The 17711-nt window shown below is 37.2% G+C and overlaps 1 protein-coding gene across 5 annotated transcripts in view; it reads left to right on the top strand.

Moving 5' to 3' along the window:
* Positions 1-8188: 8188 nt before the first annotated feature.
* NOX4 (NADPH oxidase 4) overlaps positions 8189-17711 on the top strand; it is a 148605-nt gene continuing 139082 nt past the window's right edge. For all 5 annotated transcript variants that reach the window (XM_033121545.1, XM_033121542.1, XM_033121544.1 and 2 more), the window contains exons 1-2: positions 8189-8684; positions 9338-9433. Coding sequence is in view for 4 of the 5 variants with exons in the window: in XM_033121542.1 (XP_032977433.1) it covers positions 8628-8684; positions 9338-9433 (153 nt within the window). In the remaining variant the exon portion in view is untranslated. The remainder of the gene's footprint in view (positions 8685-9337; positions 9434-17711) is intronic.

The following is a 17711-nucleotide window of genomic DNA, read 5'->3' as shown; positions in this document are numbered from 1 at the left end:
GTGGAAGATTCACAGTCTCTGCCACTCCAACGAAATTCCATTGATTTGAAAACAGTTGGGTCACAAATAATTGCTTCACAGTGTAATAAATGATCACATGTAAGTTTGAACTAAGGACTGCGAAAGATCAGAGGAGGCACAGTGCTGCCTTCAGGAAGAGTCTGATTCAAAAGAAGGTCCAGAAAAAGAAAAAGAAAAAAACTGATAGAACTTGGAGGAAGGCAAAGAGGAATGAAGGATGCAAAACTTTCCTCTTAACAAAAAGTTTCAATTGTAGAACATGAATATGGAACTCTAAGATGTAAGATAATGTTTTTTTAAACATTTGATCCTACACAGTATTTTTCCAATATATCAATTACTTCTAATCAGCAAGTCTACACACAATTGCATATGTACATACAGACATTTACGTTGCTATGTTGATATAAGTAAGAGTGAGTCGATATGCGAGAATGAGAATAATAACAAAACGTACTTTGAAACGTCCAGTCTTAAATTTCTGGACAGTAAGAAAAAAGTTTGAGGGTTAAATTGTATGGGAAATTGTTGAGGAGGAGGGTAGACAAGGCAAAAGTCAATTTTTTCTTTTATGTTCCCGAAGTTATTTTCCCATCAATTCTAACCTAAAACTTTTGCTGCACTTTGAGCAATAAGAAAAAGATTCGGTAAGTCGCTGATTTTTCATTTTGAAAATAACCTAAACTGTTATTGCACACTAGACTTCCATTCATTTGTTTGTGTTCATTCATTAAATATATTTTGAGCGCTTACTATGGGTTAGTCTTTAGGTAATTAAGAAAAGTTCCCTGTCCTCCAAGTGCTCACAGGCTAGTTAGAGAAACAACGTAGAAAATACATCAGCAAAGGCAGGCTGATAATTGCTCTGAGAGAGGGCTGAACAGCGGACGGAGGCTCACAAAGAAGAGGTTCCTGATCCAGCTGGGAAGAATCCATGTAGGCCTCTAAGAGGAAAGAAGACTAATCTTGAGTTTGGAGACGGAGGGTGTACCAGGAAGCAAGAATAGCATGCACATGTGGATGAAGATGTGAGAAAACAGGATATATTTGGTGTGGGGGGGAAATAATGAAAGAAGTAGCGAATGCCATGTCAGTGTAGAAGAGGCAATATCAGTGTGTAAACATTACTGGAAGAGAAGTTGGGAAATCTGTTCTCCTGGCTTTCATTTCTTTAAGTCAAATAATGACGAAGCACCTACTCACGTTGGCTCTGGCAAAAATAATGAGCAAAAACAGGCATGTAGTTTACCTTTGGAGTATTCACATTTTACGACAGCAATAGATAGTCATCAAATAAGCTCATGAATGAATATATAAATACAAGCTATTAAGCTGTGCAAAGGCCCAGTGGAATGGGGGTGGGGGGTATTGGTGAATCAACAGTCTGAGAAAAAGGCTCCAGCTTCCTTTTTAATTTAAGTGAAAATTATACTGCTCTCCAAAACCTTTTCCTATTCTGATGTTTTTATGACGCTAAAATCATGTCATTGCCATGGATTCTAATAGTTATGTCTTAAGATTTTTATGGTATGTTCAGAAACTGAAGTGAGATTAGGGAAGAAGTCCAATCTTATTTCCTCAATATTTCAAAGCTGTTTGAGGATGCAACCAGAAGCATGGAAGCAGGTGTTAAGAACATATTATGGCCTCCTGGGATACTTCTATTTAAAACTTTAAGAACAATAAAATAACACAAACATCCAGGAATTATTCTGTTAATGGCTATACTCAGGAAATGCCATGTAGTAAAAAGAATAAATGATATCATAAACAATAGACAAGACAGTCTTTTGAGAATGTGCCCTGTCTTGGCAGTACAAAGGCCCACTGGTAAATCTCTACATTCCTCAGATGATTGGGGAAAGTTGACAATTACAGCTCCATTTGAGGTCCAAAGTATTACAGCTCCGAACACATGGTGGTCCTATTCAGAAATGACTTCATGGCATAGAGGAAGAAGCAGGGGTACTGGCTTCTGGGCATCTGCTACTTGATGCCTTGGTAAATTTGGGCAAGTTTGTTATTGTCCATAAGCCCCAGTTTCCTTATGTATAAAATTAGGATGAATATAAGGATGGCACTTATAGAAGGTATTTGAGGATCAAATAATGAAAAATAATCTGAGAAACACAGAGAGAGAGAGAGAGAGAGAGAGAGAGAGAGAGAGAGAGAGAGAGAGAGAGAGAGAGAGATGAGTTTCTATGGAGGCTAAAGGTATTGTTTAGAATTTTTCTTTAGAAAAATGAATTTTCTTTAATAAACATGCAGTGTATGGTATTTTTCTTTTTCATTTTAAGAATTGTCCTTACTTTCAACAAAATTTGGATAGGATAGTCTTTGTTGGTTTCCATTTATTTTATTTTATTTTTTTTCTTTTTGAAATTTTATTGGTCTATTAAATCCAGAAGTTTGGAGAAGTGTTCTACGCAGGGCAATTCTAAACAAAAGTTTATTTATTATTCAGTTTTATTCAAGAAACTGTTATTGTTTTTTTTTAGTCTGGCACTTAAAATTGTCTTCACATTTGTAAGCCTTATTTTCCAACCAAACATCTTTTACTTGAGGACATATGAACCTCTCCAGCTTCTTCAGTATTTCTCAAGGAGCTGACCTAGCTGTTTGAGTGCACCGGAGACATTCCTGAATGGCTGAATCAGATGACGGTCTACACTTGTTTTCGTATAGAAATGACAATGAGTCATTGTCTGGAACTTGTCCCCAGACTTGTGAATGCTAAGCCTTCAGGCCATTACTCACTGGTTCCCTGGGGTTGGGGTGGGGGCAGGGGGCTTCTTCCAGCCAAGAGTCTCAGGGTCAAGGTGTAGTTTCCTTTTCTCTTTAATGTCCCTGTCAGTTACTCAGAACTCTAGAATTCTCTGACTACTCAACCAATTTGCTGCATACTGGGACAGTTTTCCTACTTTCCTCTTTTCTGTTTGTAAGGAAAACACAGAGATTCTTTTCATTTTGAGTTTACTACTAATCACTCCTGATAATCAGTATGGGATAACAAAGATAGTAAACTCAACCAAGTCACAAAGTTTAAGAAATCTTACCTAGTTCTATCAGGCATGGTTCCTGGTCTATAATTTTTGACTTCTTGACAGAAATACAAACCAGAAGTACCAACTTTTATTTCCTTTTCTATTAAAGTACAGTTGATATACAATATTACGTTAATTTCAGATGTACAACATAGTGATTCTAGGTTTACATAATTTATGATGTGATCACCACAATATATCTAGTAACCATCTGTCATCATACAAAGTTATAGTTTTGCCTATATTCCCTGTGCTGTACATGACATTCCTGTGAGTTATTTATTTTATAACTGAAAGTTTGTAACCCTTCTTCCCCTTCACCCTTTACACTCATTCCCCGCAGCCCTCTCCCCTGTGGCAACCATCAGTTTGTTCTCTGTATCTATGAGTCTGTTTCTGTTTTGTTTCCTAAGATTCCACATATGAGTGAAATCACACTGTATTTGTCTTCCTCTGTCTGACTTATTTCACTTAGCATAATACTCTCTAGGTCCATCCATATTGTCGCAAATGGCAAGATTTCATTCTTTCTTACTACTTCAAGTGAATTTCCTCAAAAATCCTACTCTAAGACTGCTATATCTAACCATGGAAAGAAAACTAACATTAACTAAGTTATTTTAAATGCTCTAGTAGGCTGAATAATGACCACCCAAATATATCAGATCCTAATCCCAGGAAATGTCACTTTATAAGGAAAATGGGGTTTTGCAGATGTGATTAAGTTAAGGATCTTGCCTTGGGGAGATTACCTTGGATTACCTGAGTGGACCCTAAATAGAATTGTAAGTGTCCTTATAAGAGAGAGGCAGAGGGTGATTTGACATAGACACCGATAGAGGAGATGGCAGTGTGACCATTGAGACAGAGATTGGAGTGATACCACAAGTCAAGGTATGCCAGCAGCCACCAGGACCTGGAAGATCCAAGGAACAGATTCTGCCTTAGAATCCCAGAGGGAGTGTAGCCCTGCCAGACCCAGTGGGTCTGATTTCATACTTTTGGCCTCTGGAACTGAGAGAATACATTTCTGTTATTTTAAGCCTCTAAATTTGCAATAATTTGTTACCACAGCCTCAGGAAGCTAATACAGGTGCCCACTTATCTCAAATGCTTATCCTGTGACCTGCGCTGTAGGTGACACCAAATCAAGGGGTCTTTGCCCCATTTGTCCTTTTCTGCTAGTTAATTACCAAACGGAACAGAAACTTTTCTTACTACATTACTGGAAAGTTACACTTGAAAAACTGGAGTTTGAGAGGCACAGAAAGAAGGACAATACACTTAACTATCAGGTTGGTGCAAAAGTAATTGCAGTTTAAGAGGTTAAAAATAATTGCAAACATCACAATTACTTTTGCACCAACCTAATACTATTCGCTCATTTAATAAACATTCTGCAAATTCTTGCTCTGTATCAATCTGTGTTATAAATCCTGGATTAAAAATGAATGAAACAGGATTCTTGTCCTTGCGGTCAGTTGATGAGGGGAATTAGACACATACTCATCCATACAATTAAATTACTGTGTGGAAAATGCAGGAATGACCACGTGCATGGAGTATTAGGAACACACTGAAGAGTGCAGAGAGGACGGGATGAGTCTGTGTGAGCATGGAGGAGACGGGGGTTAGGAAAATCTTCCAGAGGAGGATATGCCTCTGAGTCACCGCACAATGGTGCAGAGTAATAAAGCAGGCAGAAGAGGCAAACACGTATCAATTTTTCCCCATACATTTCATATTTTGAAGGATACTGTCTACCAAAAGAGAAAGCTTCTGTGTTTATTAAGTTATAACTAATAGATCAAGAACATCTCTAATTGACAGTTTAAAATCAGCATAGGCTGATCACTACTCTCTTCCATTATTTCAGCCAAGAGCACAGGTATTTGTCATTTTATTTTTTTCCTGTGAAGTCTTTTCCTGACAAAAGTGTGGGGTTTTTTTTAAATGTTTTTATTTATTTATTTTTATTATAATTCTTGGGATAGTGATACAGTTATAGAAAGCTCTCCTCCTTGTTTTCAAGGACATGCCTTCTTATCTTGGGGAATACCGTACTAACTACCTGCACTAAGCAGTCTGGCTTACAGAAAATTATATTGAAAAGAAACTCAATAATGAGAGTTCCCACATAACAAGGCAATAGCTCTGTCTCCTGGGGATAGTTTGCCGTATTGTTTCCTTGTAAGGCAACATAAGCACTCAGATCCTAAGTCGCATTTACAGAGCTACTTAAGAAGACAATAGTGATAAATATAACAATCAGCATTTGTATAGCATTCTGTCATTTTACAAAAGGGTTTCACTCAAGTGTCTGATTATGGGTTGTCTGAATTGTAAGTCAATCCTGTTTTAACATTTCAGGCAAGGGTCTTTTTAAAAATTCATTGTTTTTATCTTTATTGTGATGTTAACATACTATTTTTCCAGCTTTATTGAGATGTAATTGACATATAATATTGTGTCAGTTTTAAGTGTACTATGTGTTGATTAGATACACATATATTATGAAACGATTGCGTTAGCTAACACTTCCACCACCTCACATAGTTATTACCATATCTTTTTTGTGGTAAGAACATTTAAGATCTACCCTCTTAGGATTTTCAAGTATATAATACAGTATTAACTATAATCACCATGCTGTACATTAGATCCCCAGAACTTATTCGTCTCATAACTGGAAGTTGGGACCCTTTGACGACTATCTCCCCATTTTGCAATCCCCTTGAAACAGAGGATCCTTATGAATTGGATTAAATTTAGTTTTAAATCCTAGCTCTAGAAATCATATCCCTCTTTCTCACTGTATACCCCAGAGACCTAATCTTTCCCCATAAACAGCAACCCCCTTGGGCAGTAGAAGACTGTAGCCCAGATCTGACTAAAGAGAGGTCACACAGGTCTTGACTTCTGGTAGACTAAAGATAACATCTTGACCTAAGTTACATTTCACCTACTCAGCCCTAAGGTGGAATGACCCTCTGGCTCCTTTCCTGTGAGACAGGACAGAGGGACTCCGGAAAAGACCTTAGAACTGTCCTCAAGACCTGAAGAAATGATTCATTACCTTTACCTGACCTTGGGCTGGTCAGCTCCCAACAGTACCCCATACCTGTAACCCATGGTGTCTTGTGATTTTGCCCTGTGTAATCTGTAACCTACACACCATCAGGGAGTCTGGGCTTTTGAGCATTAGCTTCCTGTTCTCCTGGATGGTGCCATTCATAATAAAATAGCTAATATTTCTCCACTGTAATTCTCAGTATTTAGTGTTTGGCTCTGGTAGCACAGGGTGATTGAACTCTTTCTGTTCTATAGACCCTCAGACAAGTTTATTAATCTCTTTTAGTTTCAGTTTTCTCATATTTAAAGTGGGGGCACAGACATCCGATTGGAGGGCTATTATGAGAATTAAGTGAGATTTTATATATGAAGTAATAAGGATAGCCCGACCCTTGTAGGTTAAAAAAAAGAGCTAGATCCATTATTTTTGTCTTTTTTCTGGAAATAGTTGAACTTTTAAATATGGTCTTTTATTCTACTATTCTTCAATTGCTTCAATCCTCTCAACTCATGACAAGAACCAAATCATTTTGCCAGACCCTCCTTACATCCCATTTATTGAAATTATAGCTCTAGGATGGTTATTTAGGAGAGTACCATATTTTGCAGTGTATAATGCACATTTTTTGGCCCAAATTTGTGAGGGAAAAATAAGGATGTGCATGATACATGGGTAATACTAATTCCGTATCTATATAAATCTTTTAAATTCTTTTATTTATGCTTATGAGTTAAAAAGTGAAATAAATAAATGCTAACATTCCTTTAGAATACCAAAAAAAAAAAAACCAACAACAAAAACACAAGTACCTAAATATAAACAAATACAATTTGAATTAAAAAATTAAAACGAAAGATTTTTTTCCCTGAAAGTTTGGGCCAAAAATGTGGGTGCCCATTATACACGGGAGCACATTATACACAGCAAAATACGGTAATTTGAGGAGAATCAGTGTGTCCCAGAATTTAAACTTCTTCCACTGGTGATACTCCTTGGGTTCTCTGTGTGCTCTTTTTCTGGTCTGTTAGGTATCACATGGTTAATAAGAACAGGGTGATACTTATAAATAATATGCTTCCTTACTCCAGAAATATTTGAGGCAGTTTTCAGGATTTGATCACACACAAAACAGTAAAGTCATATGTCAAAGAAAGATGACCAGAGTATTAGAAACCGAACTTGGTGAAATGGGACTTAACATGGATTCATTCAAGTTCTGAACTAAATCAGTCATTAATCAGTTTATGAAATTAACTGAGATAAGTGCATTGCATTTGGTAAGGGTAGTATGATTTCATGAAATTTTAGTTTCAATTATATATTATGGCATGTGTTGGGAAATGTATTTTGTTTTTTTTTAAAAAAAAAAGAGCTTGGAAGCCATGAGATTAGGCTATTAGTGGTTTACTTTTTCAGCCACTTGTTAGTAGTCACAGTTGCAAAGTTCCTGATTTCACAAACCTTTATTGAATACTTATTTTGAATACAGATATTCTTCCACATGACTGATTTTTTTTCCCTCTTCCCTAACATTGATAGGTTGCAGTGGAAGATAGGTAGACTGTGTCAATCCCACTTTCTTCTCACCCTTCACCTGGCCTCGGATACAAGTTTGAGAGGATTCCTATCACTTTTGGGAAGCCAGGTTGTAAAATGGAAATTTCTAAATAGAGTGAATTTGAGCTTCCCCAAAGCCCCCGAGAATTACATCAGCTTCAACCCTTTGCCATCCGGGTTTTTTTTTTTTTTTTTTTTTTTTAATGCAGAATTTTCTTAAAAGCTTTGCATCCATATGGGTTGGAGTAGGGATGGGGATAGAGAAGGGGGAGGGAGGCTTGAGGGATCTGTTGTGAAAGGGTGGAATGAGTTGCTGAGGATGGGCTGGAGACCCGGAACGCTAGTACACAAAAGGCTATTTCCGGCCTTAATTTCGTCACCAAGTCTCTTTAAGTTGCATCCTTGGGGGGAAACGACCTGCCCAAAAGAACTAGGTGTGTGTCTGCGAGAGGTAGGCCAGGGCCATTCTCCACATCTTTGTCTTTGGGTCCTGAGCAGGCAGGCCGGGCTGGGCTGCGGGAGACGCCTCCTAGCTCCCAGCCCGGGACCTTCTGAACAGCAGCAGCCACAACAACAGGCTCGCCCTCAGACAAAGGGGCCGGCGCGGCGGTGCAGCCTCGTGCAGCCCCGTGCAGCCCGGGCCGCGGGCGCCGAGGAGCGCGCGCTCGGAGCGCAGGGCCTGGGCCGCCGAGCGGGCAGCGCAGACCCCGGTGCGGGCCGGAGCCGCGGCGCCCGGAAGACCCGGCTCCGGGGCGCAGACCCCGCCCGGGCTGGCTCGGCGCCGGCCTCCGAGCTTCCACTCAGTCTTTGACCCCCCGGTCCTCACCCGGCCCCCCCGCAGGCCGCACAACTGTAACCGCAGCCCGGGCCTCCGCCGCTCCTTCTCCGGCCGGCCGGCGGCGAGCGCAGCGCAGCGCGGCGGGGCGGGCGGCATGGCTGTGTCCTGGAGGAGCTGGCTGGCCAACGAAGGGGTTAAACACCTCTGCCTGGTAGGATGGCGGGCAAGGCTCTCCCTGCGTTTTGTCTCTAGGGCAGGGATTTTGATTCATTCTCTGAGCGTGAGCGGGTGGGCAGCTGGAAGTGGAAGTTTTGCCTCTAATCAGAACATTCTCAACTAATAACACTTTCCGCTGTGAATACCTGGAGATAATAACGATCCCGTCCTTCCTCCCAATGCGTGAGACCTTTCCTACCCACTGATGGGGGAGAGGATGTGCAGGAAGTGAGAAAGGATCACTTTAATGAACACAGCTTTTTCTTAACCCTTTAATCATCTTCCCTCCTTTGCTCTTTTCCCAGATTGCTTCTGTCTGATGTTGCATTTTAACAACACAGAACGCTTGGGACATGGTGATGTCACTAATTTCTTAGTCTCATTTTGTGCTGCAAGCGATATCTGCAGATCTTTCGGGAGACCTGTTTACAAACCCAAATGGTTACTCTCAGGTGCAAGGGCAGAGCGAGGTCAGATTCCTTTTCCTTTGAGTGGTTTTCAGCTTGCTGGTTAATTTGAGTATGCTTTCCGTGATTATCAATTGAGGTTCCATTTCAAGTAGTGTCCAAAGAATGCACTTGAGTTTTCCATTCATCAGGTAATGTTTACTTTTAATTTTTATTTTCTCTCTCCCTTTGTATGGTTTAGCTTATCTGGCTCTCCCTGAATGTCCTGTTTTTCTGGAAAACCTTCCTGCTGTATAACCAAGGGCCAGAGTATCACTACCTCCACCAGATGCTGGGGGTAAGTGGGACCTGGGTGACTTGCTGTAATGGGTTGAATGTGGGCAGAAATTGCTACAACCCTTGGTCAGTTCTTCCATTCATTAAAGAAACATTGCTTGTTCACTATGGAAAGATTTGTTATTTTCCAAAGTGGTCAAGTTTTTCTTGATTTGTCATTTATATTCGTCTGGGTTAAAATAATTGACGAAGAACCAAGATAATATCTGCTGGAGTGAAAGGGAGAAACTTCCCCAGGAGCCTAGTGGTGCCTGAGAAAAGTTGCCATTTCTTGTCAGCTGCAAAGTGCCCTGAAGGATCTGCTTCACCAGGAGGACCAACCAATGACAGGCTTTTAGTTTTCACTAATCACGACTTCAGCCTCCCCTACGCTTATCCAGAGGATTTCTGCACTGTTACTTTTTATTGCCAGTTCTCACAAAGTATGTGTCTAATACAGAATGAAGTCATGGACATTGAGAAGCAGTTAATTCTTAGTAGTTGTCCTAAATCTCTGCTTTCTATTGGAAACAACTATTTATTCAACTGTTTATTTATACTAATAATATACCACGCACTTTACAGATATTTTGTTTAAGCCAGAAAACGATTCTTCCCATTTTACACATGGGAAAATATAGGCTAAGGAAGTTGAATGACTTGCTCAAGTACCTTTGGATGGTCATTGTCAGAGACAATGTCAGAGAGAGGATTTGAATGAAGTGCTGTCTGGTCTTTGGCTTGCTTCTCATACTACGTAGATTTTCTAAATTACTTCACTAGCCCATCTCAGATACTTATACCACTGGTTAGTATTATCACTCTTTATCAATACTGCCCAATAGAAATATGAATCATAAATAATTTAAAATTTTCCAGTAGTACATTTAAAAAGTGAGAAGAAGCATTAACTTTAATAATGTAGTCTGTTTAAAATAATATATCCAAAATATTACAGTAGATTGAAGTATTCAACATGTGGTCAATATATTAAAATATTGAAATAATTTACATTTTTTTGCCTATTAATTCTTTGAACTATACTGTCACTAAATTTTCATCAAAAATTTTTGACCTGTGTTTAAATTTCATAAACTTTTACAGATGAAATAGTGGATTCACATACCCAAGTTGTTCCAAACATATTTAAAGATTTTCCAATAACACAAATAAATATCAGCTTTTAAATTTAAATTGATATAATTAATAAACTTAAAAATTCAGTTCCTCGGTGGCCCTAGACACGTTTTACATGCTCAGTGGCCATGTATAGCTACTGGCCACCATTTGGGACAGTGCAAGGGTAGACTGTGGGGACAGATAGTCCCACCTTCATGGCCATATGCACTTATCATTCTGCTTTAAAATAAACAACTGGCCACTAATTAGTACAATAAGAAGACCTCAGGAAATGGGTGGTCCTCTTGCTTCCCCTCTCCAAAATAGGAGTTGGTATTGGAGGGGAAGCTATGGGCTCTAGTTACTGGTGTGTAACTATAAAAATATTTCTGAATTTCTCCCTAATCTGGTGGTGGGAGTCTTTGAGAATGAAGGTAAAAGTATTTCATTTTCAGAATTGGAATATCCATTTTTAATACTAGTCAGTTAGGTGACTGTTCTCAGATCAAACTTAAGGATTCAGAAATTGCATATGAACTGACAGGGAAAAGAAGATTTTAAATGATGGACGATAAAATAATGTTGGGATTAATATGTCTTAGTAGGGGTTTTCATCATGATTATTGTTTCCCAGACTGGTCTGATCCAGACATGGAGGCAACATAATCACAGCTAGTTTATGCCTGAGTTAATGTGAGAATCAGATTATGTACTTCCTAGGAGATGTTTAATTATGACATGCTGTGAATATTGGAATCCTTAAATTATCTAAGAAGGAAAAATAGGTTTTTTGAGGGAAGCCAAAATAACACCCAAACAAACCAAACAATAACTCTTCCACCTTCCCATAACAACTTTAAATGTATTGGGGTAACATTACTTTTTAAATAAAGGACTCCATTGATTACTTGAGATGAAATCTGTTTTTGATTTATTTCTTTTCAAGGAATGGAAAATGTAGTTGCTTGTACTGTAATAGAAAGTACTAATGTGACCAACTCGGAGAAATTTAGTTTCTTAAATTTTTTGAAATGTTGGAGCAATTTAACTGAATACTTTCTATGGAAACCTTATTCACCTATTTCTGAGTTGCATTTCTGAAATTTTAACAATTAAAGGATATAACTTAATTAATAGAAGCATTTTAATTTGAGAAGAGAATGTGTTTTATGGTACCAGATTTAACGTGTTTTGGTTTTATATCTTTTTCTCCTGAAACTAACATTTGTGTATGGACTGTTCAGTTTTAACCTTGTTATGAAGATGACATGATGAGAATATATATGTGTGTGTGTGTGTGTGTGTGTGTGTGTGTGTGTTTCTCACTATTATTATTTTACATATGCTGCATGGTCACAAAGATCTTTTTTAAAACTATTATTGAGATACTTATGTTAATTGGAAGAATGTTGTGAGCATTGGGATTTTTTTCTGATTTCACAGTGATGATCTTACTTTGGTCAATCATTATCCTTCAAGTGACACAGAACCATTAACTAATTTACTGTCTCAAGAGTCCTAGGAATTATATCATACTTAGCATTTTTCAGAGGCAGAAATCTGATGTCATGTGAGTTTCTTAAGATTGGCGATTGGAGTCTTTGGACAGATGGACCTAGGATTTTAAGTTGGTATTGGTTTTACAGCCAGCCCAGGCAGTTTAATTCTGCTGAGAAGGGATACATGTCTCCTGTCAATTTCAGAAAAGGCTTGATTATTAACTTTTTCCTTTCATTGCATAGAATATTGTGGTTTCAATTTAGGGGATATTTTTAACTAAGTGTGTTTTTTGTCTGTTTTTAGTGTTAACATTCTGCAATTTGAAGACAATTTACTTCCTTTTTTTTGACAGGTGAAATGAGTTATATTACTTTGATGCAATCATTTTATTCTTCATCTACTTACAATAGGTAGAGACTCATAGAATTTTCGATTTAGAAGAGAGCTTTGATATCTCAGACTTCTTCCTCATTTCCCCAAATAGAAAAATGAGGCTGAAGTGATTTGCTCCTTGTCACCCACTGAACTAGTTGCTTTGTCACCAGGCTGGTCTATCGATCCTCTCAGTCCAATGTTTAACCTGTCATAATGAACAGCTCTATGAACATGTGCTGGAACATATTGAACCCCATACTCTATAGACCACTAGATTTTCATCTTACGCGAAATGATATTTAAAGATGTTTAGCAATTCATAAGGAAAATTATTGATTTATCCCTAAGGTAACATATATTTTCAGCATTCCAATTGTTTTAGCCTTGTCTTAGACAAGTTGTGAAGGAATTATGAGACTGATTTTTATTTAAGTAATTTCTGATTCCACAATATTTTAGTAGAATTTTAGCACTTAATGTTTAACCTGTTTGTTTTATACAGCTAAATGGCCACTGCATAATTCTTTTATTAATTTCAGAGATTTTCATATGTACTTCCTTCATTCCATTATTATCAATATTAATATCAATAGTAGATTACATTCATTGAGGCCTGACTAAGTACCAGGCATTAATCTAAGAGCTTTGAATGGATTAATTTATCTAATCTTTTTGTCCATCCTACAGAGTTGATAGTTTTAGTTTTGTATCTAAGAAACAGAATTAGAAAAGTTCTCTAACTTGCTGGTGAGTGACAGAGGTAGGACTCTAGCCGAAACATCCTGGTTCTAGAACTTGTATACTTAATCACTGCACTCTTTTGCCTCTATACAACATTAATATTAGGCTAACCCATACGGAATTGCCATTTTGATAGAAAAAAATAAACAAGTAGTCATTTCATGAGGTTCAACTTAATAACCACTATTACTATTTATTAATCATGTACTATGTGCCAGATGCAGTTAGTTCTTTGCTCATTTAATTCAGTCCTTATAACAAGCCTGGAAGATGGGAAGGATCACTTTTCATAGAATTGAGAAACTGAGGTTCTGAGTGGTTAGGTAACTTTACCCAGGTCACACTGCTAATAACTGGAGAAGCCCAATTTGAGCCCACATTTTTCTGGTACCAAAGACCATGCTCTCAGTCACTTTATTCCATGAGGGAGATTATGAGACAGATAGGGCTAGAACATGGAACTTTCTGCTCTAATGACTATATTCCCCTCCACCATTTTCTCTCATCCTCTAACCCTCTCCCCTCTAGCAACCATCCCTTTTGTCTCTGTTTCTATGAGTCTGTTTTTGTTGTGTTGTGTTTTGTTTTTTGTTATTGTTTTTTTTTAGATTCTACATTTAAGTGAAACCATATGGTATTTGTCTTCCTCTGTCTGACTGATTTCACTTAGCGTAATAACCTCTATGTCCATCCATGTTTTTTCAAATGGCAAGATTTTATTATTTTTTATTGCTGTGTAATAATATTCCATTATATATATATATAAAATACATATTATATATACATATATATAAAATATGTATTATATATATATTCCTTTGACCTATATTATATATATATATATATATATATATATATATATATATATATATAAGCATTTTCTTTATCCATTATATACATATCTTCTTTATCCATTAATCTTTCAGTAGACACGTAGCTTGCTTCCCTATCTTGGCTATTATAAATAACGCTGCAGTAAACACAGAAGTGCATATATGTTTTTGAATTCTTGTTTTTATTTTCTTCGGATAAATACCCAGAAGTGTAATTGCTGGGTCATATGGTAGATCTATTTTTAATTTTTTGAGGAATCTCCATATTGTTTTCCATAGTGGCTACACCACTTTGCAGTCCCATCAACAGTGCACAAGGGTTCCCTTTTCTTATTCTTAAACCTGAGGCAGACTTGTATAGTTAGTAGGTATCATTTATCTACTGTATTAATGGACCTAATGATCATCCTAAATGATACCTATTGTATTGATTTACTTGGGCTTCCATAACATAGTACTGTAGACTGGATGGCTCAAATGACAGAAATTTACTTCCTCACGGTTCTGGAGGCTATATATTACATGCTTTCTCCTGGGAAACACCTAATCTGAGGAAGAAGAGCCTGTAGAGCTGTGGAATGTTATAGGGACCTTGGGGATTGTTCTAGTTCACTTATCTCATTTGATAGATCAACTTGGTATAATTAAATGCATTCTATATGAACTCAGTGAAAAGCTCAATGTGGATAGTAGTAGGTCTTCTAACTCTAGTCAACGTTTCTAGTTCATCTGGCTAAGCATTGCATTGATCATAACAGTGATTTGAAAAGTGCCTGGGTAATTCTAGGAAGGGAAAAACCAAACCACCCTAATTGCTTATTGAAAAGATCATGGGCTTTGAAGCTATATGGGAGCTTGAATCCTGGCGCAGACATTTATATCCCTTTATGATTGTGACAAATTACTTTTCTGAGTGTAAGTTTAACTCATTTATAAAGTTGGCTTAAAACTTCCTCTTGGGTTAGTTGTGAAGATTATATGAAAAAATTCAGGTGAAAAGCTTAGCACTTGGTGCATATGCGCTTAGCAAAAGATAAGCTATTGTAAATATTAGCTAGTATTATTTGGTATTAATACTATTACTAGTACTAAATGATTTATATTTATAAGTAAAAAATATTAAAAGGAATTTAGAGAAATATGAAGATAGAAGGAACTTGCTGAGCATATAGTAAATGGCCTTAGGACAGAGGGACTTATTCTTTCCTTCCGTTGACCTTCATTTGCCTCCCTGATCCTTCTGGACGAAGGAAGGCTATCTGCTGCTGTTTGTAATAGGCGCAAAATTTATGGCAACTTGATTATGGTTGCTGGATGGAATTGTAGCTTGAGGTAGAATGCATTTCATTCACAAAAGCACTTAGTAATCTTTGAATCTTGGCGTCTTCAACAGATAAACAAGGGAACTAATGCCTACCTCACAAGATTATTGTCAAACTTAAAGAAAATTAAAAGAAATAGTAATAGTAATAGCTCGAGTCAGCATTCATTGAAATGTTGTCGTGGACCAGATATTGTATTAACTTTTTTATACATTCAATGTCAGAATCTTACCTAGTCTATAAGGTAGGTTCTATTACATAAGAGGAAGCTAAAGCACAGAAATGATAAATAACATGCTCATGTTCTTAACATAAAGTTCTTAACATAAACTTAACATAAAGTTCTTAACATAAACTCCATTATATAATGAGTTCCAAAAAATGCCAGCTTTTCTGTTTACTTCCTTCTTCTCTCATCCTTTTTAGCCATGTACAACAAGTCACTTAACTGTTCTGTATTCCAATAAAACATGATGAAACTATCCTCCTTATCTCAGAGTACTGTACTGAGGATTAGAGGACTGAATGGATATGAACTACTTTGAAGACTTGAAAGCATCACAGATGTTAAAAAAAAAAAAAATGTTGTTATCACATACTGTTTCTGTCTCCCATTCACTCCTCCCAGATTTTAAAGCTCCATCCATGCAACAGAGTAACTACTTCCCTTCTTAGTATCCATGTCTTAATGCAACTTGATAAAATATGATAAAAGTCAAGCAATGTGATAAAAAGTTACTCTTGTGAAAAGTAGTTTCCGTTGGGTTCTGGCAATGGGACTAAAGAAAAAAGTAGCTGGATTAAGGAGAAGATGAATGTTTTGTGAGCAATAGAATTTGTTTACATTTTAGAAACTGGAAAGTTGAATTTGATAATGACGCATATCTCTAGATAAATGAATCCAATACATATTCTACAGGGGAAAATTGCATACTTAATGGGATTTGGGGATTGTTATAGGTCTCTAGATATATCAAGAATATTAGAGGTCTGAAATAGCTTAAGGCAAGAAGAGTTGAGTGACGTAGACACAATGAAAGCATTTTATATATCTGAGATTTTTTTTTTTTTTTTTTTAAGTGGGTGCTTCAACACTAAGATCAATTAATGAAATTATCTATGGTGAAAGCCTTTCTGACTATATTCCTTTTTCCTATGATACAGTTATCAAATGGCTGATTTCAAATTGCAAGTTCATTTTTTTCTTTCTTGTAATCTTGGAAAGCTCAGGTCCCTAGGAAGGATTTTAAGTGGTAGTAATTCAAAGAAGTTTTTTCTTTTTTTTTTTCTCATTCTATATTTTGGTTTTCTTTATCAACGCCCTTTTCTCCAATATACTCTTTTATGTGCCTTCCAATTAACATGTCATCCTGTGGGAACTCCCTGTCACCCCATCTCCTGTGGGAACGTGGATTTTAAGGTGGGTGAGGGTGCCCTAAGAAGAGTCAGTTTTGGAACAAGAAAATAAGAACCACCTATTGACAATACAAATGAGATAGGGTGATTAGAGTGCTTTTACCCCCTACTGATTTTCCTTGGCCAGATTCCTTTTGATAAGGTACTTTGGGCCTTTGAACTTTGTTAATGCTCTTGCTTTGAAAAGCATGGGCCCCAGAACACATTTGCAACTTGATTTGAGTCATGCAAACAAAGATGAAGATACATTTCTTTCCTTCCTTCCTTCCTTCCTTCCTTCCTTCCTTCCTTCCTTCCTTCCTTCCTTCCTTCCTTCTTTCTTTCTTTCTTTCTTTCTTTCCTTCTTTCCTTCTTTCTCTCTTTCTCTCTCTCTCTCTCTCTCTCTCTCTCTCTCTCTCTCTCTTTCTTCTTCCTCCTCTTTCGTTCGTTCGTTCCTTCCTTCCTTCCTTTCTTCCTTCATTTTTTCCTTCTTCCCTCCCTCCCTCCCTCCCTCCCTTCCTTCTTTCCTTCCTTCCTTCCTTCTTTTTTTTTCATAGCTCAGAATATCTAGGGAGAGAGAAACCAAGCAAATGCCATCAATGGTCTATACCAATGGATTCTAACCGGAAAACAATGACTGATATTAAACCACAAGAATGTAGATATTCAATATGAAAGACCTCCCACTTGAGAAATGACGTTTGCTAGTTGTCATTGTCTGTATTAAATTTATTATCTATCCTGTTTTTTTTTTTGGGGGGGTGAGCTTTGGCTTGGACTATGTAGACCCCATCATTGAACTTCTCAGCTATTTTGATCTTATACATTTCTTTTAAAAGCAAAAGAGAGTGAAAGAATGATTCATATGAAAATTTTGGAAGAGTTTAGTTTCCTGGATCATAATTAATCTAGAAGGTTTCTTTCATTTTGGTTTGCCTGAAGAAAACTAGTCTTAGACTTGTACTATAGGTTTTAAAGCTTGAATGTGTCAGACTTACAGGGAAAAAATGCATTT

Source organism: Rhinolophus ferrumequinum, chromosome 11 (assembly GCF_004115265.2).
Source record: "Rhinolophus ferrumequinum isolate MPI-CBG mRhiFer1 chromosome 11, mRhiFer1_v1.p, whole genome shotgun sequence".
Taxonomy (NCBI): Eukaryota; Metazoa; Chordata; class Mammalia; order Chiroptera; family Rhinolophidae; genus Rhinolophus; species Rhinolophus ferrumequinum.
Note: the sequence above shows the minus strand (reverse complement) of the source record. Positions and strands in the feature narration are given on the sequence as shown.